Genomic DNA, 27,085 nt, shown 5'->3' with positions numbered 1-27,085 from the left:
AATAACCTTTTTTTCATCAAGTTATGAGGAACCATTTATGCATGAGAGTTAGTGATGTGTGTATGTATATATGCCATGCGTGTACCTGCGTTTGTCTGTCTGTGTGCGTGTGTGAGTGCATGTGTGAGTATGTAAGCAATTTGCAATGTGTATCATCCTTGTGTATTGAGTGTATGTTGCAGGTCCTCTACTGTGTGCGTCTGCTCCTTATTCTTGTTTGTATGTCATCTTCATCTTCACATTTTGTTGTGGCATTAGGGGCATACCAAAGTTTCTCAACCGTCGTGACACACACCTCAAAAACTGCTTTGAAATGACTGATGACAATCGCTGTGGCAGGAATGTGTCTGAGAGAGAGGAAGTTTCCCAGAGACTATGGAGGAGAGAGCTCAGTGTACATAGCCTCGCTACAGTATGAACACATGCGTCTGGGAACTGGGGAAATGCCAACAGCACTCTCACTCTCCTTTCTTTCTGTGTCACTAAGGCATTAGGCCTGCAGCCAAAGGGGACAGTGTGGTATCGCTGTTTGTGCTCATGAGGTGGAGTTGACAAACAGACCAGAGACAGTGTGATGGTATAAGAACAGACGCAGACACTGAATCACCATCTTCCAGTAGCAAGAAACACTTGGGTGTTTGTGAAATGTATAATCACGCTGTTACTGACACATACAGTAGATAGGTAGGTAGGTATTCACTCAACAATAGATTAAAACAAGACTTGTTTTAATACACATAAGCGATCCATATTTTGCAATTCAGAATATTCCAAACTATTGAGAAACCCTTTAGAATCAATAACCCTCATTTACAGAAAAAGTAGTGCTCATTTAGAAATGGTAATATGAATTGCATCATATCCATCTGGTTAGATGGTTCACTGCGGACAGGATTTCAATATAAAATAGAATATTGTGTATCTTTTATCTACAAGATGAATGTTGTGTCAGGGCCTAGTGTCTGCCATGGCTCAGTGTAAACATAACTGTTAACATAACACGTCAGGCATAAAACAATCAGCACAAAACATGACAGTATAAACATGATATGATGAGCATACCTCGAACAGCATACAGCTAAAAAGGTTCAAAGACAAATTTACCCTGAATACCAACATAATGGTGCAAACATAACTCAAACATAATTGCATAATAACATAACTCAAACATAATAATGTTGCCAGCAGTCAAGTTGATACATGAAAAAGTTGACTTCATACTGGTATTGCACCTTAGATTATTGTATACTGTTATTATATTTGTAACTTCTGTGTTATCACTGCACTAGGAGGCTCCCAAAATAAGCATTTCATTGTATCCTGTGCATATGACCAATAAAAAAAAACTTGACTTGACTTGTACATACAGTTCTCTTGATATCTCTTGATATCAAACACTATTTGATATAAAGACAGAAAATGCGCAACTCATCTGTTAGGCTAGATGCTAAAACTTCTCACAAGAAGATCAGGTTGAGTCAACCCGCCTGTGGCAAACACTCTGTCTATACTGGACTGGGTGGCATTGTCAATGTTCTGGGTTAGTGTAGTAAGGTTCTTCTGAGGTTCTGCTGGTGCTTTTGGCTGGGGCAGGAAGATGGAAGGTAGACTGGCACAGCCCTTTCTGGAGTATTCATAGACGTTCTGCATGAAGGCGTTCTTGGTGTTGTGCTTCCTCCTGAAGAGGATGATGTAGCACTTGGGGAAGAAGTGACAGCTAAGGATGCCGTAGTTGGAGATGAGGATGACCACCATCTCTACCGCAGGCAGGTACTTCCCAGAGGTGGTGGCGTAGAAAGGCACAAAGATCACCCAGGAGATGAGGTAGAGGAGCATGCCGAAGGTGATGAACTTGGCCTCGTTGTATTTCTCCGGAAGTTTCCGCCCCTTGAAGGCGCAGACGAAACACACCAGCGCAAGGACAGCGATGTACCCCAGCATCACCGCGAACGCCACGTACGAGCCCACGTCGCACTCCACCCGCAAGATGGTGGGGAGCACAGTGATCTTGGTCCAAGGACTCTTGAGGACCAGCCAGAGTGTACAGGTGATGGCCTGCAGCACTACGCAGACAGAGATGATGGCATAGGGCTGGTAGAGCCTCCGCAGCACATCCTTTAGTCCTGGGTTGAACTGGAATGCCAATAGGATCTTCAGAGACTTGACCAGGATGCAGGAGACACACAGGGTGAAGCTGAGGCCATACAGCACCTGCTGCACCTGGAGCGAATGAACAGACAAATCAATGAATGACTGAATGAATGACCCAGTACAGCTCAGCTCCGTTTCACTCTGTAGTTAGGTAGAGGTAACAGATAACCTACCTTACATTGGAGGTTGCTGGGGCGGCCCACGAAGAACGACGCGCTGATGAAGCTTCCCACCAAGGAGACCAGGATGAGCTGGCACAGCCAGCCACCAGCAGCCCTCACCACGGGGGTGTGGCGCTGATGCAGGAACAGCGCACCCACCAGGAGCACCAGGACTATGCCCAGGGCAGAGAGGGTCAGCAGGACCACGGCAAAGCCGTCATTCCAGTTCAAGAACTCCAGTGTCTTGGCGATGCACACGGAGCTCCCTGCTGAAGACCACTCTCTCTCTGGGTCACATCTCAGACACTGGTCCATGTCTTAGGACAGACACAGTCAATTGTTTTAACAACAGCCATGATGAATATAGGCTATAACTTGATGCTGCAGTGTGGACATGGGGAAGCATAGGAAGAGTGTTTTGGCCATAGAGGAACATTATACTGTAGTTAGATATCCCATGGTGGGGCAGAACATTGAAACAAAAATGGCAATATCATGCCTCATATTGTCTGAAAAAATAACAGAATAAATCCACAACAAGAGAAATCTAACCTGTCTTGTTGGAGTAGTGGTTCTCAGTACAGTTGCTGCACTCATAGCAGCAGGTGTGTTGACCCTCAGCTGTCTTCTTAAACTCTCCAGGAACACAGCTATCTGAGCACTTGGACACCACATGCTGAGGACAACATTCACAGTCAGATTGTACTGTACTAGTATTTTTCGTGGTGTTGCCAGTATATGCAAATCTTTTGGTTGTCAAATTTGTTTGTTGCTTCTGCCTTTGGCCGATAGTCTATTTCTGTCTCTTTTTACATTTGTCTGGCGACACCACCACAAGACCACCAGTATGTGTGTGAATGATATTCCCTTCTGTGTCTGCGTGCGTATGACTCGTGCATGCGGGAATCGACTGTGAATGTGGGTAATGAAATGAGAATCTTGAAAATAAAACAAGATGTGTAAAGTTTTTAAATCATTATTGTATAGGTGTAAAATATTAAAATAAGTCAGCTAACATTTATTTTATTTAAATGTTAAGTTGAATAAGCTATATGAAAAAAATGCAGCGAAATAGAGCTAACTGGCCAGCAGATAGCTATCTCTTACTAATGTTCAGAATAGAGTCATAGAATAGAGCTAGCTAGCTAGCTACATCTCAAAGATATCAGTAAGACAGCTCCCACTGACTTTATCAAAAATATTTTGTTCAATAAGCTATATACATTTAAAAATGGGAATGGGCTTTTACAAACAGAACATGCTAAGCTAAACTGAATTAGCTAAGCAGATAGCTACCTCTTACTAATGTGATCTTGACCCAAACTAACATTACTGCCCCAGGGGAAGCCTTTAAACAATGAATTCCAATGGCTGCCTCGAGGACAGTTCTATTTTATAATTCAAGGAGGTAGTGCTCTGCTCAGCTAAGCTACGTTTAGCTTAGAATTTTATGTTTTTGCCCCCACAAAAGCATTACAGTCCATTCCCAAGTTTAAGTTTATATAGCTTCCACTAACTGTTTTGATAACATCAGGGGAAGCTGACTGACTGGTATATTTCAGACATAGCTGTCAAAATAGCTCTATTCTATGAGTCAACATTAATAAGAGATAGCTATCTGCTAGCCAGTTAGTTCATATAGCTTTTTCAACTTAACATTTTATACTTTGTTTCAAGTCAGGAGAGCAGTTGTTTCTTAGAGATATTGTCACCTGTCTGACTACTGTAACTCAATAATGATTTTAAAATGACACAACTTGTAACTCCAAGTTTTATTTACAAAATTCTCACCATGTTTTAAAAAGTTGTTAAGTCTGTTAAACTCCGCTCACTGACAATCAGATTATTTCTGCCCTTAGAACAAAGTTTACTAAACTTTATGTCAACCTGCTGAGTGATGTGACAGTCAGCCACACCAACAGAAACATAACACTGCTGTCAAGAGAGTTTACCCTCAGGTCCCAGAGCTGCTTCCTGGTTTGGTCATTGGTGTAGGTGAAGCTGTTGTTGTTTGTGTGGTACTCAGCCATAATGTCGTGGATATAGACAGTCCCCTTGTCAGACCTCCACAGAGTGATGTCATAGCCAAGGTTGATGTCCCCATTCTTGTCAAACCTGTAGCTTTTCCCCTCCTGCTTAAACTGAGTTTTATGCAGAGCTTCCAGAACCTGAGAGAAGTGCAAAGAAATTTACTGTAAGCCATGTGAGATTCTGACATTGTTTTCCAAAGGAGTGTGAACAAAAAGTATCTAAAGAAAGTACAGTAGAGTAGAGTAGAACAGGGTAGAGTAGAGTAGAGTAGACTAGAGTAGAGTAGAGTAGAAGAGAGTAAAGTAAAGTCCAGTACCTCCCAGGGTTGGACTGTGTCCGGTCTCTTGCAGTCTCTGGTCCTGCAGATACCAGTCACTGCATGGGCGATTGCACTCACAGCCATCTCCACACTGAAGACCGTGTCTGTGTGGGTGTGGGTGTGGTTCCTCTGGATGTTAATTGCCTCTGATGCCAGCTTGCGGTCTCCCACACCACCCCACAGGCTGAAAAACTTCTCCAGGAAAGAGTTGTTCCCTGTAACATTATCGCTGACCACCTGACTCTCCATGTATTGATTCAAGGGGGTTAGGTCACCACTCTTGAAGGTGAACCCCACCACATGTCCTACGTCTGTCAGGTCCAGCTGTTCCAGAACCTCGTTGGAGGTGGACCAGCTGTCACTGGCCACCCACACCCTGTCCCCCGACCAAAGTCTCAACCCTGACCCTGACCCCAGCATTGAGCCAGTCCCAAGCCTTGACCCTAACCCAGTCTTTGACCCTGACCCTGACCCCATCCCCTGGCCCCTCAGTTCTTGGAACAGATACCTCATGTGGGTGGGATTGGTGAACGACACCACCACCTTAACCTTGGTGTTACTACGGAGGCTGCTGGCCGCCTGTTTGACCGCATGGCCAACCTCAGGGCTGGTCAGGGAGTCCGGCAGGATCTCTTTGAAGGCAACACAGATGCCTGCTTCCATGGCCTGTGACACAAAGCTGTCCAGGGCCGAACGTCCATAGTCTCCATCTGTGGTGACCACGCCCACCCAGTTCCAGTCTCTGTCACTCAGGAGCTTGACCATGGCTCGCGTCTGGTACAGGTCGCTAGGAACTGTCCTCATGAACGCAGGGAAGCGAGTCTTGTCGCTCAGAATGATGGCAGTAGATAAGTAGCTGATCTGCAATAAAAAAAAGCTTTTCAATCTATTCAATGTATTACATACTGTACAAGTCAGGTATGTTGGTCAGTCATCAACACTTGACCCACACTGTGATGAATGGTATCAATTGATCACTTCATTGATTACCTGTGGAATCAGCTCCAGGTTCAGTTGCCTGGCAACGGCGATGGACACTTCAGATTGCGATCCCCCAATGACAGCCATAATAGCTTGGTTACAGGTGTAGTTGTTTGCCCCGCCCCCACAGCCCATTGGCTTCTGTGTGAAGTCTGCAGAGGCCCTGAGTGCAGTGGTGACATCAGAACAGGAGTCGTGGATGCGGTAGCCCAGCCTGATCCCAAGCTGGTCCAGGACAGGAGATCTGTTGGCAGCCTCTACAGCCTGGATCATAGCCAGGGCCATGGTGACACCACCTGTGTTGAACCTGTTACAGAAGGCAAATAAAGCATTAATCTGTCAAAATCAACTCTCAAATGTCATCACTCTGTCTCTCTCTATGCTCACAGATCCATGCAATACGAATCACACATAAGCATGCATGAAATTAAGGGGGAGCTGAGCTCCTCTGAAAGAGACATAAACTCCCCCAAATGCATCAAAAGTAAAATGTGTGTGTGTGGGGGGGGGGGGGGGGGGTCTGTGTAAATACTGGTTTTATAGAATTTCCCTGACTGCAGCTGCATTCAAAGTTAATTATGTTCAATACATATAAAGATGAGAATTCTAAAATGTTCAGACTCCAGTTAATTACTAGAGTGCGCATGGATGCGTTGTGCTTCCTTTTGTTGGGTGCTACATATGTGACACTACAATTGCATGATATTTCCAAGTGTGTCTAAACCAGCGTTTCCCAACCGCTGTGCCGCGGCACACTAGTGTGCCGTGAGAGATCGTTGGGTGTGCCGTGAGAAATTATCCAATTTCACTTTTTTTTAATTAACATTTATTAATTATTATCTGCAAATAATATGCCATTGTCGAGTGTCTGTGCTGTAATATAGTGACTGGCAGAGTAATGTAATATTCGTCCGGGTGGCAGCAGGTAGCTAATTGCCTCTTTCCTGCATAGAGACAAGAGAATTAGTGACGCATGCGACAGGTCGTGGTTGACAGTGATAGAGAAGTTTTTAAAATGGAAAAATGCAAACTCCGAACTGGGCCCTGGACAAGATTCTGACCCAGGTGAAGGCCCTAGTATGAGTGGTGGTAAAAAGAAAGCAAAGACGGTGAGCTCGAGGCAATACAGCGAAAGCTATCTTTCGTTCGGATTTACTTTCACCGGGGATGAGACGACCCCGACTCCATTATGCTTGGTGTGTGGCGAGAAGCTGTCCAACAGCGCCATGGTGCCAAGCAAGCTTAAACGCCATCTCCAAACGAAACACCCGTCGCTTCAAAACAAGCCGATGGACTATTTTGTTCGCCTGCGTGAAATCACAGAGAAACAGGCAACTTTTATGAGAAAAACCACAAAGGTAAATGAGAAAGCCCTCAAAGCTAGTTACCTAGTTGCTGAACTCGTAGCTAAATCAAAAAAGTCCCACTCTGTGGCAGAGACATTAATACTACCTGCCTGCAAAGCCATTGTCAACGAGATGCTCGGCCCTGACGCGGTTAAAGACATAGCTAAAGTCCAGCTCTCAGATAACACAATTGCCAGGCGTATTGATGACATGTGTACAGACATCGAAAGTCATGTTTTGGGAAAGATACGCATCAGTAGGAAATTTGCGTTGCAACTTGATGAGTCTACGGATATTAGTGGACATTCTCAGCTCTTGGCCATTGTGCGTTTTGTGGATGGAGATGCCATTAGAGACTAATATTGTAATTATATATACTGTATCAGGCTACAGAGTGTCATTTTGTAACATTTTTGGTTGGTGGTGTGCCGCAAGATTCTTCCAATGTAAAAAATGTGCCGTGGCTCAAAAAAGGTTGAAAAACACTGGTCTAAACAGCTGCAATGTTAGACCAAAATATTTATTATCAAAACAGTGACCCCCTGAAAGTCATGTTGTAATTATGCCACTGCACACACACAAGCACACACACACACGCACACACACGCACGCACACACACACACACACACACCAAGGATATACAACAACAAAAAATCACAATAGTTAGTCGCTAAATCAGCAGTAGATTGTGGGTTCTGAGATTACATAATGGTCAGATTACAGAGCAAGAGGATTAGGAAAAAGTGGAAAAGATGATGAAAGAGAAAGTAAAAGAGAAGGACCTCCTATCCTCTATCTTGGACACTCACCCGACACAGTGTGGTATATGGGGGGCGGAGTAATTGGTGGATTTCTCCACCCCCTTGTGGATGGGGAAGAGCCCCCCAATGATGATGTCTCCGGGGGCTGTGACTCTTGCTGGTTTGAATCCCTCCACAGTGGCTTGTCCTCCCTCCATCTCCAGCAGAGACAGTGTGATGAACAGGAACAACACATCACACATGTGGACCATTATTCCTCTCAGATTCTCTGTTTATCTTTCTCTATTTCACAGTTTCTCTCACTAACTTCTTTTGTTCTCAGCCTCTGCCTCTCTCGCTCTCTCTCTCTCTGTGTCTTTGTCTGCCTGTCTCTTTCTGCCTGTCTGTATCTCTCTCTGTCTCTCTCTAACACACACACACACACACACCCTCAGTGAGCCTCTCTGGCAGACTGACTCAGTGTTATATTAGCATCCTCAGTATAAACACACCTGTTGCTTACTGCTACACACCGTCCAATACCTGCATATCCTCGCCCCCTTCTCTTAGTCCCACCCACTCACTATGAGTGACAGCTAGACTGACTCATATGACCCATGGTTACAGGTTGCAGTTCAAATTTAGTTTAGTTTTTTTTAAAAGCAGGCACACATAATACAAAAACCTACACACAGACATTATGTCAGGATTTAACACAATCAAATCCAAGAATCCAATGTAAAACAGCTGATATTTATCTGTTTTGTGAAAGCATTTCGAAGTGAACATGAAAGATGAGGGTACCCCGTGACTCATGACAGCTTTACCGGAAATGTGCTCATAAGATGATCACCTGACCTATTCAAATAACATAGCTGATTCCAAGTTGCTTGTGGTTCAGTGTTTGTTGTTAAGAGAATGGTGTAGTATATTATTTTCTAACACAATATCCACTACAGGGAACTCAAGTTGTCAAATATCACATATAGTCTAATCCATGATGATAGCTCAATAAAGTATTAAATGTAGTATTTTACATTACAAGCAACAGTGATGTAATCAACTACTCATCCTTAATCTGAGTAATTTCCCTCCAATCTATGAATTTCATTGGATTTATTGTTTTAGAATGTTGCATTGTGCTGAGTCTGATGTATGTATGTCTATGTAGTGGCTAGATTGGTTGATTTACTGACTGCATGTTTGTTGATATTAATCAAATGTCAAGCATATGAATACTTGCTTGATTGGTTATTTCATTGTACTCCTGTCTTAGTGGGCTATTGTGTGTACTCCTTAGATAATTATGCAGCTCTCCTTTCTGCCACTTGTCCTTTTGTTCACAAGTGTTCTCCTCCTTCACTCATAAGGACACTACGCGGTCCAGTATTGGTAGTAACCTAGTGGTAACATGTAGCCTGATGGCAATGGCTTTGCATTTTCAACACAAATCAGAAATCATTAGGCTTAGTGTTGACAGGCAGCATGTCATTTGAGCGTTTGACTCAGTCTGGAAGTACAGCTCTAAAAAATCAGGAATAGGAATGAATATTAACATAACTCAAACATACAGTACATACATTTTAAGCATCATACACTGTTTGATATTAACAGAGAAAATTAACAGAGAAAACGTCTTGTAAGATGACCAGATTGTGTCAGCCTGTCTGTGACAATCGGTCTATACTAGTCTGGTTGGCATTAGCATTGTCAATGTGCTGGGTTAGTATAGTAAGGTTCTTCTGAGGTTCTTCTGGTTCTGTTGGCTGGAGCAGGAAGATAGAAGGTGGACTGGCACAGTAGTGCTGACTGCTGTTTTCACCTTGTATGTTAGAGTTCTCCGACACTGAGATGCCAGTGCTTCTGCTAAAGTAATCGGACACACTCTGCATGAAGGCGTTCTTGGTGTTGTGCTCTCTCCTGAAGAGGATGATGTAGCACCTGGGGAGGAAGTGACAGCTAAGGATGCCGTAGTTGGAGATGAGGATGACCACCATCTCTACCGCTGGCAGGTACTTCCCAGAGGTGGTGGCGTAGACAGGCACAAAGATCACCCAGGAGATGAGGTAGATCACCCAGGAGACTTGGCCTTGTTGTATGTCTCTAGTATTTTTCTGCCCCTTGAAGGTGAAAATGAAACAAACCAGTGCTAGGACGGCGATGTGCTGTATCATGCAAACTAATGAATGAATGAAGTTCTAAAAAGCCTGCAGCCCCCTTTGGGAATCCAGGTACATTTCACTAGAGGAATTGCTACATCTTGGGCTCTGATGGACTGTGCACCCAAGGTTGATAATTGGTCAGCCACTACAATTACCAGCGACATTCCCCAGGTGGATGCTGCCCCCTGGGCCTTGAACTGGAATGAAAGTCATCATTATGACTGACTTGATCTAACATATACCACAGGGGGAGGTGGCACTGGCAGGAGAAAAGAAAAACGTTCAGATGAGGAAAAGAGCACAAGGTAGGTCCTTATTCAAAACACAAACTACTACAGCCAGCTGAGGAAGGGCTTAGGGATTACTCAACAATGTGATAATATGAAAAATAAATATGTATGCAAATAAGCAAACAGATTTGTTTTTAATAAAAAACTTGAATTGCTTCCTATAAAGACTTTGTATCATTTCAAAGTCTAATCAATGATTATATTCTAACCTGAATTTTTTTTTTATATTATAGTATCATTGTTACGACTCCAGATGACAACTCGTCTACGTCTAGGGGCGGTAGAGGAGTCGCAACAAAAAGGTAGTGCATCGGACTTATTGTAGGAATTAAACAGGCACAAACCACAATGTAAACTATATACAATTATTTATTTCCTCTGGGAAAACACAACACAAGACACACGCCAAGGAGAAAAGGGAACTATGAGCGGCGCCAAAGCAAAGAAATCATAAACAAAGGTGATATCCTAAACTAGTGCAATAGTAAGCTATACTACCGGGGCTATGCTAAAGGGCTATGCTACACTAGGCTAGAACATACATGGGGCGGCACCCACTCCTAACCTGGTGAATTGTAACAGAGATGAGCCTACGTGTTGGAAAAGTAAACCCATGGGTCTCTTACCTATTCACCTTACCCCTATGGCGTACATTTAATAGACAGACAAATATTGAGAAAAAAACTATACGTAAACAATGACGTAAGTATACCAAAATAAAACTAAATGTAAATAAGTACGTCGGAGGTTTGGAACAACTAAGCAACAGCGAATCGACAGCAAACATAAGCTACGGTACAACTGGGTCGACTCCCGAGGGGAAGTCCAGCGGAGCTTTTAAATGACACGGACAGCCCTCTGATTGGTCAGGAATGGTGATGACTGATGGGGACGAATGGCCAATTGCTGACGGACACCTGAATGTAGAATGACAGGTCAAGGGAAAAAACAGAAGGAAACACAAAACACAACAAGGAAACGCACATGTAGGAGTGGGAACGTAACACCCCCACACATAAAAGAACAAGCATCTATCGGCTTGTGACAACTCGGCTAATAATTCGCATAATGAAAAAAAACAAAACATATATATATATATATATATAACAAAAAGTCGGTGCAAACACAGAGGTGAGCTCAACAGTACACACGCGAAAGGGCATCAGCACAAACATTTTCGGAGCCTTTCTTATGATGAATTTCTAAATTATAAGCTTGTACAATTAGCGCCCAACGCATGAGCCGTTGGTTCTGATTGTACATCCTACTGAGGAATACTAATGGATTGTGATCCGTAAAAACGATGATGGGGTTAGCACTGGAGCCGAGATAAACCTCAAAGAACTGAAGAGCAAATAATAAAGCTAATGTTTCTTGCTCTATGGTCGAGTAACGAGCCTGGCACTTGTTAAACTTCCGCGAGAAGTAACAAACTGGATGGTCCAGACCATTTGAATCTTCCTGTATCAGAACAGCTCCAGCACCTACTCCACTTGCGTCGACCTCCATTTTGAACGGTTTCTCAAAATCCGGGGCCGTAAGAACAGGGGTACTGCACAGCAAAGCTTTCGCACAATCAAAAGCATGCTGGCAGTCCTTAGACCACGCAAATGAGACATGGGGGCTCAGCAGGTTAGTCAGTGGGGCAACAACAGAGGAAAAGTTCCGGCAAAATCCACGATAATAACCTGCCATACCTAAAAAGCGACGCAGCTCACGGCGGGTGGTTGGCACTGGGAAGGTAGTGATAGCGGCCACTTTAGCTTCCACGGGTCGCACTTCACCTCCCCCAACCTGTTTACCAAGGTAAGTTACAGTAGCCTTACCGAACTCACATTTAGCTAAATTCAGCGTTAGGGAAGCCTCCGCTAAACGCTGAAACACAGTTCTTAACGTGGTGACATGGGCAGCCCAATCTGGGGAATACACCACCACATCATCCAGGTATGCAGTACAGTGTGGGACATCTGCTAAAACAATATTCACCAAGCGCTGGAATGTGGCAGGTGCGTTGCGCATTCCAAACGCCATAACAGAATATTGCTTAAAATGATCAGGGGTAACAAATGCAGAAATAATTGAAGCACGAGCGGTAAGAGGGACTTGCCAGTAGCCCTTTAATAAATCCAACTTGGATACAAAACGGGCAGACCCGATGGTGTCTACACAATCATCCAGACGTGGTAATGGATATGAGTCTGAAACTGTAACATTGTTCACCTTCCGGTAATCGGTGCAAAAACGAAACGTGCCATCTGGTTTAGGAACCAAGAGGCAGGGTGAACTCCAAGGACTAGAGCTGGAGGTAGCCAGATTATTACCAACTAAATAAGCAACTTCCTGTTTCATGACTGATCTTTTTGTCGAATTAGCACGGTATGGATGCTGCTTAATAGGACGGGCATCTCCCACATCTATATCATGTTCAAGAACGGTGGTCCGAGTAGGAACATCACCGAACAGACAAGGGAACGCTTGTATCAAGGTTATGATGCTGACTTTCTGATCACTATCCAGATAAGACAAGTGCAAGTCAAGAGCTAACAGCATTTCAGAGTTTAGTAACCGAGGGGTCTGTTGGGGAGCATTACGCACCTCCAAGCCATCCTCGTCACCCACAAGAACATTACCTGGAACCAATACAGCAGGAACAGCAGACTTGACGGCGGGCCCTGCAGTCTCATCTGGGGTTTCCTTCTGAGTTTGGCCTCTGGCATGATATAATTTTAGCATGTTAATGTGGCAAACTCGAGACTTGCGTCTCCGATCGGGAGTCTGGATTACGTAATCGGTGTTACTCAACTTCCGTTCTACAGAGTATGGACCTGAGAAACGGGCAGAGAGAGAGGAACCTGGAATAGGTAACAGAACTAAAACCTGGTCACCTGGTTGCAACGAACGTGGGACTGCCTTCTCATCAAAGCGACGCTTCATCCGTTTCTGGGAGGAGGAGAGAGCGTCTTTAGCTAGAGCGCAGGCACTGTGTAACCGCTCACGAAACCTGCTCACATAAGCCAACACGCTTTGTGATGAAGCACTACCCGAGCATAGCTGATCTTTTAGAACTCCGAGAGGTCCGCGTACCGTATGTCCGAAGACAAGGTCAGCTGGACTAAATCCTAGAGACTCCTGAACAATCTCACGAACTGCAAACAAAGCAAAAGGAACACCCTCATCCCAGTCGTTTCCAGTTTCAAAACAGTATTTCCGCAGCATGGATTTAAAAGTTTGATGCCATCGTTCGAGTGCACCCTGCGACTCAGGATGGTAGGTACTAGAAACTCGGTGTGTAATCGATAACGACGTTAACACTTGCTTAAAAACATTTGAAAGAAAATTGGAACCCTGATCCGTTTGTACAACTTTCGGGAGTCCAAATGTCGAAAAAAACTTAATCAAGGCCTTGACCACTGACTGAGCAGTGATTTTCCTTAGAGGAATAGCTTCTGGATAGCGCGTAGCCACGCACATAATTGTCAATAAAAACTGGTTACCAGTCTTAGACTTAGGTAACGGGCCAACACAATCTACCAGCACATGCTCAAAAGGCTCACCCAGCACAGGTATTGGACAGAGGGGAGCAGGAGGGATGACTTGATTTGGTTTCCCTGTGATCTGACAGGTGTGGCAGGTACGACAGAACTGAGCTACATCTTGTTTTCGACCTGGCCAAAAGAAATGCCTAAGAATTCTATCGTAGGTCTTCGTGATACCTAAATGGCCAGACCATAGGTGATCATGAGCCAGAGATAAAACATGCTGTCGGTATGCCATGGGTACAACAATCTGATAAATGATACTCCAGTCCTGTTCTGAATCACGACGGGAAGTCCACTTTCGCATGAGAAGGTCCTTGACTATGAAGTGCGCTACATTCGTTTTGTTAACTCCCTCCGGAGAAACAGCGTTCACATAGCACTTCCTAAGAGTAGCATCTATCTTCTGTGCAGCTACCAGCTTATCACGAGTGATAGGCAATTTCAATGTGTCAGAACTGGGGCCAGCGCACTCTCTGGCGGGGTCTTTATCAGGGTGTGGAGGAGGTTCAAGGGTAGAACTAACAAATTCATCCGTTGCCAATTCTGTGCCAAGAACGGAGTCAGATAAGTCAACCGCGTCACTCAACTTTCGGGACTGAGCTCGCGTGACAGCGCACGTTGGGAAAACCTCCAGGAAACCCACGGCTAAGTCATCGGTCTGAGCTTCTGCTGGGCATTCCAACAGCTCTAAAACAGGCAGCACTTTACCCCCAGCAATATCATTACCCAGAATAAAATGAATGCCTTTCACCGGTAGGGTAGGACGTACACCAACTCTAAAAACTCCACTGACCAAGTCACATTGTAAATGTATTTGATGTAATGGGACTGGCACAAACCCCATTTCTATGCCCTGAACCAAGACGCTAGTACCACAGAACGAATCATTTGACCATGGTAGCACGTCAGATAGGATAAATGACTGCGCCGCACCAGTGTCTCTAAGAATCTTAATTTCTCGCTGGTCCTTCAGATCGCCGCCGGTTAGTGACACTAGACCATTAAGAAGGAATGGGTGGTAGCAGGGATCGGGAGAGTCAAAATCACCCACAGTAGGCCTACTAGGGACGACTGTCACAGGGGGAGACACTGCTCGAATCAATCCAACCCCTTTGGGTTGCTTAAAGGGCGTTGGCTGTTTATTCTTAAGAGCTAAACAATCAGCAATGACATGGCCAACCTTATGACAATAAAAACATTCCCGTTCCTCCTTAGAACGTAAGGGAAGCCCTATTGACTGACCAGACTGAGCAGTGGGAGAGGACGTATCAGTCACAGTCCTACCCCCAGTACGGGAAAACGAATGAACAGGCTTGTGAGTTAATACAAACTCGTCTGCTAGTACAGCTGCCTGAGACAGTGACTCTACTTTCTGTTCATTTAAATATGTGACCAAACGTTCTGGCAAACTATTCTTGAACTCTTCAAGTAAAATTAATTCACGGAGAGAAGAAACGTCCGTAGCCTTGCTAGCAGTGCACCACCGATCAAACAGGGTTTCCTTCTCTCGAGCAAATTCCATAAATGTCCGGTGAGGTGACTTTCTATGATTTCTAAATTTCTGCCTATAGGCCTCTGGCACAAGCTCATAGGCACGAAGAACGGTAGCTTTAACAATACTATAATCCATACTTTCTTCAATAGAAAGGGAAGACAACACTTCCTGGGCTTTACCAGACAACTTACACTGAAGTAAGAGAGACCACACCTCCTTAGGCCACCGCAGAGAAACTGCGATGCGTTCAAAAGCACCAAAATACGAATCAATTTCCGATTCACGGAACTGAGGAACCAAAGCAATGTTTTTCCCCACATCAAATGTGTCCGATGAGCGAGCTGGTGGAAAAGGTGAGGTGAAGGTGGCGGGCAAAGAACGCCCCGCACTTAGAGCTTCAAGTTCTAGCTTCCGTAGACTCACCTCCTTGTCTGCCTCAATTTCCAGTCTGCGGATCTCCAACTGGAGATTGTATTTAGCCTGCCTCTCTTTTTCCTGCCTTTCCATCTGCAGGCGGGCCAGGCGTACCTTGAGACGGGCACCATTACCTGATGTAGAGTACATACTAGCAGGGGAAAAGGGCTCGAAACGTGGTAAGGTGGCTGGTGGTTTAGCCTCTACGTCGGACTCCCCGTCCGCTCCGGCATTAATCTCCACCACCACCGAATGTCCGGCCGTCACTATGGGCGAAGACGAAGGAGGGAGCGGATCTGCAATCGCAGCCTCACTCGCCCCAAGCACCTTCCTATCCACCAGCATACCCACGACAAGTTCTTTTAGTTTGGCCTTTACTAAGGACCTCGGAACCGCAAACCCAAAATGATCCGCTATGGCATACAAATCAATCTTCCTACACTGGTTAAGAAGATCTATAGACGGATCCACCAAAAATACATCCAAATCAAAAGAAGCCATAGCTACCTAACACAAACAAGTAAGCACACGCCTACACAAATCCAAATCTAACTGCAACTAGAAAAACCTAACAAAATACCTAACAAAATTCCTACAATAAGCCCGATGTACTGGGCCACAAAATCTCGGACGAGCAACCACTTTTATGTTACGACTCCAGATGACAACTCGTCTACGTCTAGGGGCGGTAGAGGAGTCGCAACAAAAAGGTAGTGCATCGGACTTATTGTAGGAATTAAACAGGCACAAACCACAATGTAAACTATATACAATTATTTATTTCCTCTGGGAAAACACAACACAAGACACACGCCAAGGAGAAAAGGGAACTATGAGCGGCGCCAAAGCAAAGAAATCATAAACAAAGGTGATATCCTAAACTAGTGCAATAGTAAGCTATACTACCGGGGCTATGCTAAAGGGCTATGCTACACTAGGCTAGAACATACATGGGGCGGCACCCACTCCTAACCTGGTGAATTGTAACAGAGATGAGCCTACGTGTTGGAAAAGTAAACCCATGGGTCTCTTACCTATTCACCTTACCCCTATGGCGTACATTTAATAGACAGACAAATATTGAGAAAAAAACTATACGTAAACAATGACGTAAGTATACCAAAATAAAACTAAATGTAAATAAGTACGTCGGAGGTTTGGAACAACTAAGCAACAGCGAATCGACAGCAAACATAAGCTACGGTACAACTGGGTCGACTCCCGAGGGGAAGTCCAGCGGAGCTTTTAAATGACACGGACAGCCCTCTGATTGGTCAGGAATGGTGATGACTGATGGGGACGAATGGCCAATTGCTGACGGACACCTGAATGTAGAATGACAGGTCAAGGGAAAAAACAGAAGGAAACACAAAACACAACAAGGAAACGCACATGTAGGAGTGGGAACGTAACAATCATAGATCCATAAAAAAGCAAAGGACATAAACCAGGTGAGTTCATACATTTTGTAGTTGCATTTTGAGTTATTTTCATCAATCTTGCTATGCCAAACAACAAGCTGCAACTCTCAATGCATTGTACCAGCCCTACATGATTTCACTGATGTACTATCTGTCCTTACTTACTTATGCATGCAGAGCAGCTGACTTCAGGCTATTACTATTAAACGTTATGTTTACCAGTCCTTTTTGGTGAGACGACTTGTAATGTTAAAAAAATACTTGTATATGGTAATGGTGATAAGGGATAGGACACAGAAACTACAGCTGAAGATGGGCAATGTGTAAATGATATTCAGTTTCTTTGGAATACATTGACTATTCACCCACCATAATGTGCAGTTAGACATGAATTTGCATACACACATCAGGTTAAAACATGCAAACTATCAGTAACTACTAACTATATCACATTATTGGTAATGCCATCTAACAAAACATGTTGGAAATAATATATAATAATATAATATAATACTGTATAATATACAGTATGAGTAATCATCGCATCACATGCTACCTTTAATCAATGTAATGATTTAGCAATGCTGCAAAAGTTGATTAGTAAGTGCAAAAGTGAATCACTACAGTTCCTGTGAATTCACCGACTTGTAATTCAATTTGCTACTGAATGCTGCTGAATTTTCTTTCTTTATCTACAGAACCCAAGGCACAGAACCAGATCGAATCAATCCATTACCCTAACCCATTATGTCCTTTCTTGCCTATATTTGAAAGTGTAAAAATACCGGCCAGAGCAATGACGATGACACGTATTGAAAGTGATTAATTTGTAGCCAACTATGAGAGATGTTACGCTGGACACAGAACGGCACAAATACGACAGTCGCTGGAGACGAGCACTAAAACAGCGAAAATAGCCTAGAATTCGTTTACAGATTAACATTTGTGATATTGATATAGAACAGAATAATATTAATAACCTTATGTCAACATGACAGCTTACTTTAACTTATCCATAGAATGATGTGCAACAGGCAAACACATATTCAAAGCCAGGAGAATACATTTTTATCTCGTGATTCGAAATCTGTGTGGACGGCTTCTCGGCATATTTGGTTTATTTGCGTTGGGATCTGCTCAAAATCACACTGACTTGCCTATAGTCGAATTTGGAGGAATGATTGAAAGCGCATGCGGGGTCCAGTGGGCCGGGCTGGGGTGCATTATTTGGAACAAGCAGAGGCCTTGGTGCTGCTTTCATGGTCCTCAAGTAATTTCACCTAAGCTCGACAAAACATTAACTCCTCATGCGTACAGTATGTCCTTGTTCATGCATTTCTTGACCAAAATGCGCGTTGATACAATCGAGTAATACATTGACCTAGAACTTGCTTCAAGCAGCACGATAAACGGTATTAGAAGAAAACAATGTCAAAATAGACTAAGAGCAAACCTATGTTGTGGCTTAATTGAGTATAACAACATTTGTAAAACAATAAGCCTGCGTTTCGACATGGGTGTAGTGAAGGTCTGGTGGGTGTGGGTGTGGGTGTGTCTGTTCTTCGCAGGCTGCGCGCGCGCTGCTCACATGCAAATAACTGTTAATATATGTCTATCAACAAACAGATACAGCTCAACTGGGCTACCTGAGTTATCGAAAGTGAAACTAGTCAATCATGTGCGAGAGGAGGGCGGGGTTACACAACAGGTGTATTCATATTTAGGATGCTAACAGGAGACAGTCTGCTGGAGGCGCTCACTGGTTGTGTAGATGAGAGAGTGGGGGACCAAGGAACAGAGGAAGAGAGAGAGAGAGAGAGAGAGATACAGATACAGACAGGCAGGAAAGGAACGAAGAAGTGAAATTGAGAGAACTTGTGAAATAGAGAAAGAGAACCAGAGAATATGAGTGGAATAATGGTCCACATGTGTGATGTGTTGTTCCTGTTCATCACACTGTCTCTGCTGGAGATGGAGGGAGGACAAGCCACTGTGGAGGGATTCAAACCAGCAGGAATCACAGCCCCTGGAGACATCATCATTGGGGGGCTTTTCCCCATCCACAGGATAGTGGAGAAATCCACCCACTACTCTGCCCCCCATATACCACGCTGTGTCTGGTGAGTGTCCATGATAGAGGACGGGGTGTCTCTCTTTTTCCTCATCCTCTTGCTCTGTGATCTGACTATTGTGTAATCAGTCTGACTTAGTGAGACTAACTATTGTGATATTTTCTAAAATATCCCATGAAAGGTGGTTAACTGCCCCTGTGAGTGTGTATATGTGCCCTTGTGCTTGCATGCATATATGTGATTTGTTTTCCACGCTTATGTATGTGTGAGTGTGTGTACGTGTGCGTAATAGAGGGAAAGAGAGACATGATTTGTGACTTGATTTGCTCTAACAGATTAATGCTTTATTTGCCTGCTGTAACAGGTTCAACACAGGTGGTTTCACCATGGCCCTGGCTATGATCCAAGCTGTAGAGGCTGCCAACAGATCTCCTGTCCTGGACCAGCTTGGGATCAGGCTGGGCTACCGCATCCACGACTCCTGTTCTGATGTCACCACTGCACTCAGGGCCTCTGCAGACTTCACACAGAAGCCAATGGGCTGTGGGGGCGGGGCATACACCTCCATCTATAATCAAACTATTATGGCTGTCATTGGGGCAACGTATTCTGAAGTTTCCATCGCTGTTGCCAGGCAACTGAACCTGGAACTGATTCCACAGGTAATCAATTAAGGGATTGATTGATACCATTCATAACAGTGTAGGTCAAGTGTTGATGACTGACCAACATACCTGACTTGTACAGTATGTAATACATTGAATAGATTGAAAAGCTTTTTTTTATTGCAGATCAGCTACTCAGCTACTGCCGTCATTCTGAGCGACAAGACTCGCTTCCCTGCGTTCATGAGGACAGTTCCTAGCGACCTGTACCAGACGCGAGCCATGGTCAAGCTCCTGAGTGACAGAGACTGGAACTGGGTGGGCGTGGTCACCACAGATGGAGACTATGGACGTTCGGCCCTGGACAGCTTTGTGTCACAGGCCATGGAAGCAGGCATCTGTGTTGCCTTCAAGGAGATCCTGCCGGACTCCCTGACCAGCCCTGAAGTTGGCCATGCGGTCAAACGGGCGGCCAGCACCCTCCGTAGTAACACCAAGGTGAAGGTGGTGGTGTCGTTCGCCAAGTCCTCCCACATGAAGTATCTGTTCCAGGAGCTAAAGGACCAGGGGATGGTGGACAGGGTGTGGGTGGCCAGTGACAGCTGGTCCACCTCCAACGAGGTTATGGAACAGCTGGATCTGACAGACGTAGGACACGTGGTGGGGTTCACCTTCAAGAGTGGTGACCTAACCCCCTTGAATCAATACATGGAGAGTCTGGTGGTCAGCGATAATGTCACAGGGAACAACTCTTTCCTGGATGAGTTTTTCAACCTGCAGGGTGGATTGGGAAACCCCGGGCTGGTGTCGAAGGTAGTGGGAATCCTGAAAAAACAGGCGGATGTGGTCTTCAGTGTGGAGATGGCTGTGAGTGCAGTTGCCCATGCGGTGGCTGATATCTGCAGGACCAGAGACTGCAGGACATTGGACACAATCAAACCCTGGGAGGTACTGCACTTTATGGTACTCTACTCTGCTCTACTGTACTTTAATTTCTTACTTACTTTTTGATCACACTCCTTTGGAACACACTGTAGACATCACATGTGGCTTAAAGTATGTGCATTTCTCTTAGGTTCTGGAAGCTCTGAACAAAACACAGTTTGAGCAGGAGGGGAAAACCTACAGGTTTGATGAGAACGGGGACATCAACCAGGGCTATGACATCACTCTGTGGAGGTCTGACAAGGGGACTGTCCATGTCCACGACATTATGGCTGAGTACCACCCAAACAACAACAGCTTCACCTACACCAATGGCCAAACTAGGAAGCAGCTCTGGGACCTGAGGGTAAACTCTCTTGACTGTAGTGTTCTGTTTCTGTTGGTGTGGCTGGCTGTCACATAAATAAGGTTGCTTTGCAAATTCATAACCCATATTCACAATTGACCCACATTTATGGGAGACGATGGTAGTCCATCGTATTTGATGATGACTTACACTTCTGCCTCTATTGGTGAGTTTTGTTATGACTATAGTCTGATTCTTGGGCCGGACTGTCTACTACAGACAGTACATGTGAAACTTTGTGTCGGTGGTAGTGGTACATTTCTGACCTCATGCCTCCTATGACGTTTTAGTCGTCATAAGTTGTTCCTCTCTTCCTCAAGTCTCCGCACCCCTTGCTTGCAGAGCAGGTGCCAGATGGAGCTTTTGACAGCAGTATCTTCCAGTTTTGTTGGCTTGAGGTCACACTTTTTCAGGGATGTTTTTAGCTGACCCTTTCCGGGCCCCTTCAGAGTGCTGGCCGAGGTGTAGTTGGCTGTACAGAATCTTTCGAGGCAGGCGCTACTTTCCCCATTCTGATCATGTGGCTGAGCCAGTGGAATTGGTGCTGGGTGCTGATGCATTCACTCCTGCCCCTGTCACCAGACACCCAAACACTGCCAGGGTTTTAGTACATGTTGTTGGTTTCCTGGAGGTCAGAGGTGGATACCACGCAAGGAGGTTATTTAGAGTGCATTTGGGGTGCGCAGTCCCAGTAGCACTTCTTTGCTGAGAGTAGGTTGATTCTGGAGACTACCTAATGTGCACAGCTAATACGTTGCTTTTCTCTCAGGATGTGCTCCTTTGTCTTACCAGACTATCCCACAAGACAGTGGGGCAGTGGATGATAGATGCCAAGTTAGATATTGTGCCTGGGCACGCACACGCACACGCACACACACACACACACACACACAGAGGTCTCAGCACATTCAGTATTTACAAAGGGTATACCACTCTATCCAGATACAACAAATGATGAGGAGCAGTGTGAACATAAACTTTTTTCTCACACATACTGTAAAATCACCAGACAAAACAAAACTATAAACTCAACAACAACAGATTTAAGGCTTGCATAGTTTAAATACAATATGCATACTCCAGATCGGGTAGATTGTACCCAATAATGTGCTTTCTCCTCAGTCAGTTGAGTTTGAAAACAGTATTTGCTTTCTTCAGACCATGAAATCAGTTTGAATATTAAATAGTATTCATCCTTGAATACTATATATGCCTGTGTGAAAAATAGTAATACAATATAATCTGACTGTGAATGTTGTCCTCAGCATGTGGTGTCCAAGTGCTCAGATAGCTGCGTTCCTGGAGAGTTTAAGAAGACAGCTGAGGGTCAACACACCTGCTGCTATGAGTGCATCAACTGTACTGAAAACCACTACTCCAACAAGACAGGTCAGATATCTCTTGTCTTTCTATTCACTCTTACTGGCATGGGATGTTGATCATTTCCATTGTTTCATAGATATATTGTTTCAATGTTCTGTCACACCATGGGATATCTAACTACAGTGTAATGTTACTCTATGGCCAAAGCACTCTTTCTATGCTTCCCTCATGTCCACACCACAGCATCAAGTTATAGCCTACATTGATCATGGCTGTTCAAACAATTGACTGTGTCTGTTTGTGTCTGTCCTAAGACATGGACCAGTGTCTGAGCTGTGACCCAGAGAAAGAGTGGTCTTCAACAGGGAGCTCTGTCTGCATCACCAAGACACTGGAGTTCTTGAACTGGAATGACAGCTTTGCGGTGGTCCTGCTGACCCTCTCTGCCCTGGGCATAGTCCTGGTGCTCCTGGTGGGGGTGCTGTTCCTGCACCAGCGCCACACCCCTGTGGTGAGGGCTGCCGGTGGCTGGCTGTGCCAACTCATCCTGGTCTCGCTGGCGGGAAGCTTCATCAGCGTGCCATTCTTCGTAGGCCGCCCCAGCAACCTCCAGTGTAAGGTAGGTTATCTGTTACCTCTACCTAACTACAGAGTGAAACGGAGCTGAGCCAAGCTGAGCTGTACTGGGTCATTCATTCAGTCATTCATTGATTTGTTTGTTTGTTTGTTCGTTCCAGGTACAGCAGGTGCTGTATGGCCTCAGCTTCACCCTGTGTGTCTCCTGCATCCTGGTCAAGTCACTGAAAATCCTATTGGCATTCCAGTTCAACCCAGGACTAAAGGATGTGCTGCGGAGACTCTACCAGCCCTATGCCATCATCTCTGTCTGCGTAGTGCTGCAGGCCATCACCTGTACACTCTGGCTGGTCCTCAAGAGTCCTCGGGAGAAGGTCACTGTGCTCCCCAACATCTTGCGGGTGGAGTGCGACGTGGGCTCATATGTGGCATTCGGGGTGATGTTAGGGTACATCGCTGTCCTTGCGCTGGTGTGTTTCGTCTTCGCCTTCAAGGGGCGTAAACTTCCAGAGAAATACAACGAGGCCAAGTTCATCACCTTCGGCATGCTCCTCTACCTCATCTCCTGGGTGATCTTCGTGCCTGTCTACGCCACCACCTCTGGGAAGTACCTGCCAGCGGTAGAGATGGTGGTCATCCTCATCTCCAACTACGGCATCCTTAGCTGCCACTTCCTCCCCAAGTGCTACATCATCCTCTTCAGGAGAGAGCACAACACCAAGAACGCCTTCATGAAGAGTGTGTCCGATTACTCTAGCAGGAACACTGGCATCTCAGTTTCGGAGAGCTCTCAAATAGGAGGTCAAAACAGCAGTCAGCGCGACTGTGCCAGTCCACCTTCCACCTTCCTGCCCCAGCCAACAGAACCAGCAGAACCTCAGAAGAACCTTACTACCCTAACCCAGAACATTGACAATGCCACCCAGTCCAGTATAGACAGAGTGTTTGTCATAGGCGGGCCGACTCGACCTGGTCATCTTACGAGAACTTTTAGCCTATAACAGACCTTTGGTGTATTTTCTCTGTTAATATGAAAGAGTGTATCATACTTCAAATGTATGTATGATTGAGTTATGTTAATATACTTGTGTCTCTGTTAGTTTTTCTCTGTCTATCTTTCTGTTGGGACACAGAAAGGGCCAGATGAATTGAACTCACTGCACTTCACTGTTAAATTGGACATTAAATCACACATTGAGTCCCCAATATTTCTCCCATTCCTGATTTTTTAGGGCTGGAATTATTTCTTGTGCAGGTGTTGAGAGCAATACATATTTCCCTTGAAGTTCACAACTTTGCTGCTAGAACCCTTATGGCAAATCTGATGTGCACATCCCTCCAGTTCAAGTATAATGTGTCTAGTCCAGAATTAAAATCACAAGTTTAATATGCCAACATAGAGATACTTTTATTATTTATTATTTCCCATTTTCCCATAACTACAGCATTGGTGGTCATAGCTTGTAGAGTAGCGACCTTACGAGTGTGTTAAGTTGCTAGCATTTCTCAAATGCTAGCTATCAGTTTCACAAGAAAATGACTTTGCAGCCAAACAGTCGCGACGTCCATCGGCGTAGTGTTATGACAGTGATGGCATGTTAGATATGTATCTTAGCTTTGAGATATTGACATTGTTGTTTTGTGGTAATCAGGGGAAAAATAATTCGAGGTGACAGAGATGTCAGCCATGTTTTCTGTTTTGAAAAACCATCGGATTGGCGCATGAATATGTTAACCCTTAACCGCCCCGCACCCCTTTCTCAGCTGTGTGATTGTCAGAGATTAATGCATGGCTTGGAACACAGTTTTAGCCAGTCAGATCACATATTTCTCCGAACACGTTTTATACATGTTATTAATGTCGACATAGGAATAATAAATTAGGGACCCTTGTCTGTCCTTCGATCTACATTGTATACATGTATCAATGCTATTGTGTGTACATATGCCATGTCATTCATTTTAGTTAATGACAAGTGTACAGTAAACCTGTTGTCCCCCACAAGTGATGTCTGTGAAAGAAGCAATTTTATTCCTAAACCATTTACTATGACACTCTGGTTGCCTCTGTTTTACAGTGCTGTGTCCCCGTTGCGCACAGGGAGGGCTTTTCTCTGGGTGCGATCTCCTTCCTTGACCAAAGACAACAATTATTTGGCCGCTATAAGATATAATTGACATATTGATATATTATATTGATATAAGACGCCTTTACTTCAAACACAAATTTCACCAATAGGCAAAGACAAGATATTTGCCCAGGCTTATTATTTGGTTACAAATGTGACTGGCTATCCGTATTGATATAGGCAAAGGTTCGGTATTAAATTGTGCTGCGTAACAGACTTCACTCACAAAATATTATTCCCAAATTCTACTACATTCCTACAGCTGCATTCGTAGCCAGACTGAAAAGTTACCGGAACGTGTAGTGGTTATTTGATTCATTATCAGTCTTACTTCTTACAGCTTTGCGTTGATTTCTCAAAAATATTATGCCCAAATTCGTTAGGCTATATAGGCCTATGGTTTGAGGCTACACTCCTAGCTCTACACATTGCACCCTATTATGACGTTCTTAATGACAAATCAGTGTCTCCTCGAAATTCCTAAACTATCTCTATGGCAAGACGCATTTTTCAGCATAGTTTTCTCAAAATTGAGCCAATCGGTGTAATTCCATAAATGCCGCATCTGTATGCCAAGATGCATCATTCACACTATTGGCAGACTGCCATTATGGATGTAGAACATATGACCTAACATGCTAACAACCGTTACGATAGACTGGTAGCATTACTAGGCAGCTAGCATCCGCTGGTTGATGATGAAGTAACTTTTAAGTGTGATGAGGTTGATTGGTGAAGATCACATATAAATATCTAATCAGAAATGTATATGGGAATGAAAATCCTGTTACAATTCAAAAAAGCTAATAGCTAAAAGCTAACACTAACGCGGGACTCTAGGTTATTATGGAAGTCTCCCAATGTTTTCCCCAAAAATGTTTGATACACTCTGTAAAAAGTTAGTTATTAACCTGCACAACTCAGTAAAATGTCACACAGTACTATCTATTCAGTGGTTTTGTACACTCTATTTGTGGTAACTAGAAAATGCCAGTTGAATAAATGATACATATCCATATAGGCCTATCTTTAATTGAACAACTGTCTGTTGTAAGGTAAGCATATTTATTTAACTTTCAACAAATCGCTGAGCTGAAGGAGAACTTCAACCTAAAGCTCAGGATTTATTATGCGGAGGAAGGCAGTCATGATAGGGACTCCCCTGATATTCTCTCAATGGTGAGTGTACTCTTGAATGAATGAGAGAAAGTCAATTAAAGCTCGTTGATACCTGAAGATAGAACAGTTTGCTGTGATGTACATACTTGCTTTTCCGCTTTGAATCAGAAACAGCTAATTGAAGAACTAAGCTAAGCAGTCTAAATGGACAAAAGAAGCTGACTGCAGAGCTGAAGACCACTCTGGCTGAAGACCACCAATTTACAAAAAAGCACCTTACTGTAAAGAGGTGCCAGGTTAAGAACCTGAGAACAGAAAGGAAGCTCCTTAAAGAGGAAGTTGAGGCCAGGAGGGTGTTGTGCCTCACTCTTGAAGAGAAGTGTGTTGACATAGACAGACCAACACTGCCAGGTACGTTGTATGCTTGTCAGAAAGTGTGAAATGACACAGCTCCATAATAGTGTCAAATTCATGATTTAAATGGTGTTTTGATGGGCAGATACAAGGATATAAGGAACATTATTGTACAGTAATGGGTAATTATTTGTGCAGAATGCAGTATGAGGTCATTAATCTGGCACAGCAGTGTGGCGGTTCAGCTCAGGAGACCAGAGATGTGACCATGCCCCCAGTGGACCTGCAGATGCCCCGCCTCCCACTGCTGTCCTCCCTCCCAGTCCTGAGATAGTGAGTGGACTGTTGCCTGAGCCACTGCTCAGCAGCATGACGCTCCTCCAGCTGGAGACCAACCCTACTGATGAGGTGGGAGGTTTGTCAGTTCACACAAGAGCAATGGACCCAGAGGTGAAACATTTAAGGTCACTTGTCAGACATGTGCCAGGTTTCCACTTAAGGTACACTTTGTCAGTCCCTGAATCAGTTCATTTATGTACTGTATATACTTTAGCCCTATTTCTCT

General features: G+C 44.4%; 2 protein-coding genes across 3 annotated transcripts; one reads left to right on the top strand and one right to left on the bottom strand.

Annotated features, from left to right (window-relative positions):
- Positions 1-717: 717 nt before the first annotated feature.
- On the bottom strand, positions 718-8,085 carry LOC310810434 (G-protein coupled receptor family C group 6 member A-like). Its single transcript, XM_083678196.1, has 7 exons — positions 7,800-8,085; positions 5,653-5,950; positions 4,660-5,523; positions 4,265-4,480; positions 2,865-2,988; positions 2,325-2,629; positions 718-2,220 (listed from the first exon to the last, which is right to left on the bottom strand). Exons 1-7 carry the CDS (start codon positions 8,000-8,002, stop codon positions 1,441-1,443), a joined length of 2,790 nt encoding a protein of 929 aa, XP_083534322.1. The 5' UTR covers positions 8,003-8,085; the 3' UTR covers positions 718-1,440.
- Positions 8,086-15,183: 7,098 nt separating this feature from the next.
- On the top strand, positions 15,184-25,664 carry LOC310811136 (G-protein coupled receptor family C group 6 member A-like). 2 transcript variants are annotated; one of them, XM_083679208.1, is made up of 8 exons: positions 15,184-17,081; positions 17,750-19,171; positions 19,488-19,785; positions 19,915-20,676; positions 20,804-21,019; positions 22,285-22,408; positions 22,657-22,961; positions 23,080-25,664. In XM_083679208.1, exons 2-8 carry the CDS (start codon positions 18,957-18,959, stop codon positions 23,917-23,919), a joined length of 2,760 nt encoding a protein of 919 aa, XP_083535334.1. In that variant the 5' UTR covers positions 15,184-17,081; positions 17,750-18,956; the 3' UTR covers positions 23,920-25,664. The 2 variants fall into 2 exon arrangements, with proteins under 2 accessions (XP_083535334.1, XP_083535335.1); XM_083679209.1 differs by having other exon boundaries at positions 15,184-19,171; positions 22,657-22,956; positions 23,080-23,568.
- Positions 25,665-27,085: the final 1,421 nt, after the last annotated feature.

The sequence above is a fragment of the Argentina silus genome (assembly GCF_951799395.1).
Source record: "Argentina silus genome assembly, chromosome: 10".
NCBI classification, from domain to species: Eukaryota; Metazoa; Chordata; class Actinopteri; order Argentiniformes; family Argentinidae; genus Argentina; species Argentina silus.
Note: the sequence above shows the minus strand (reverse complement) of the source record. Positions and strands in the feature narration are given on the sequence as shown.

Coding starts and splice junctions, on each gene's coding strand:
- LOC310810434 (XM_083678196.1), bottom strand. CDS start 8,002: ATGGTCCACATGTGTGATGTGTTGTTCCTGTTCATCACACTGTCTCTG. Junction 4,481..4,659: donor ACACAGTCCAACCCTGGGAG/GTACTGGACTTT, acceptor CACTTCTCTCAG/GTTCTGGAAGCTCTGCATAA. Junction 2,221..2,324: donor CCAGCAACCTCCAATGTAAG/GTAGGTTATCTG, acceptor CATTCGCTCCAG/GTGCAGCAGGTGCTGTATGG.
- LOC310811136 (XM_083679208.1), top strand. CDS start 18,957: ATGAGTGGAATAATGGTCCACATGTGTGATGTGTTGTTCCTGTTCATC. Junction 20,677..20,803: donor ACACAATCAAACCCTGGGAG/GTACTGCACTTT, acceptor CATTTCTCTTAG/GTTCTGGAAGCTCTGAACAA. Junction 22,409..22,656: donor CCACTACTCCAACAAGACAG/GTCAGATATCTC, acceptor GTCTGTCCTAAG/ACATGGACCAGTGTCTGAGC.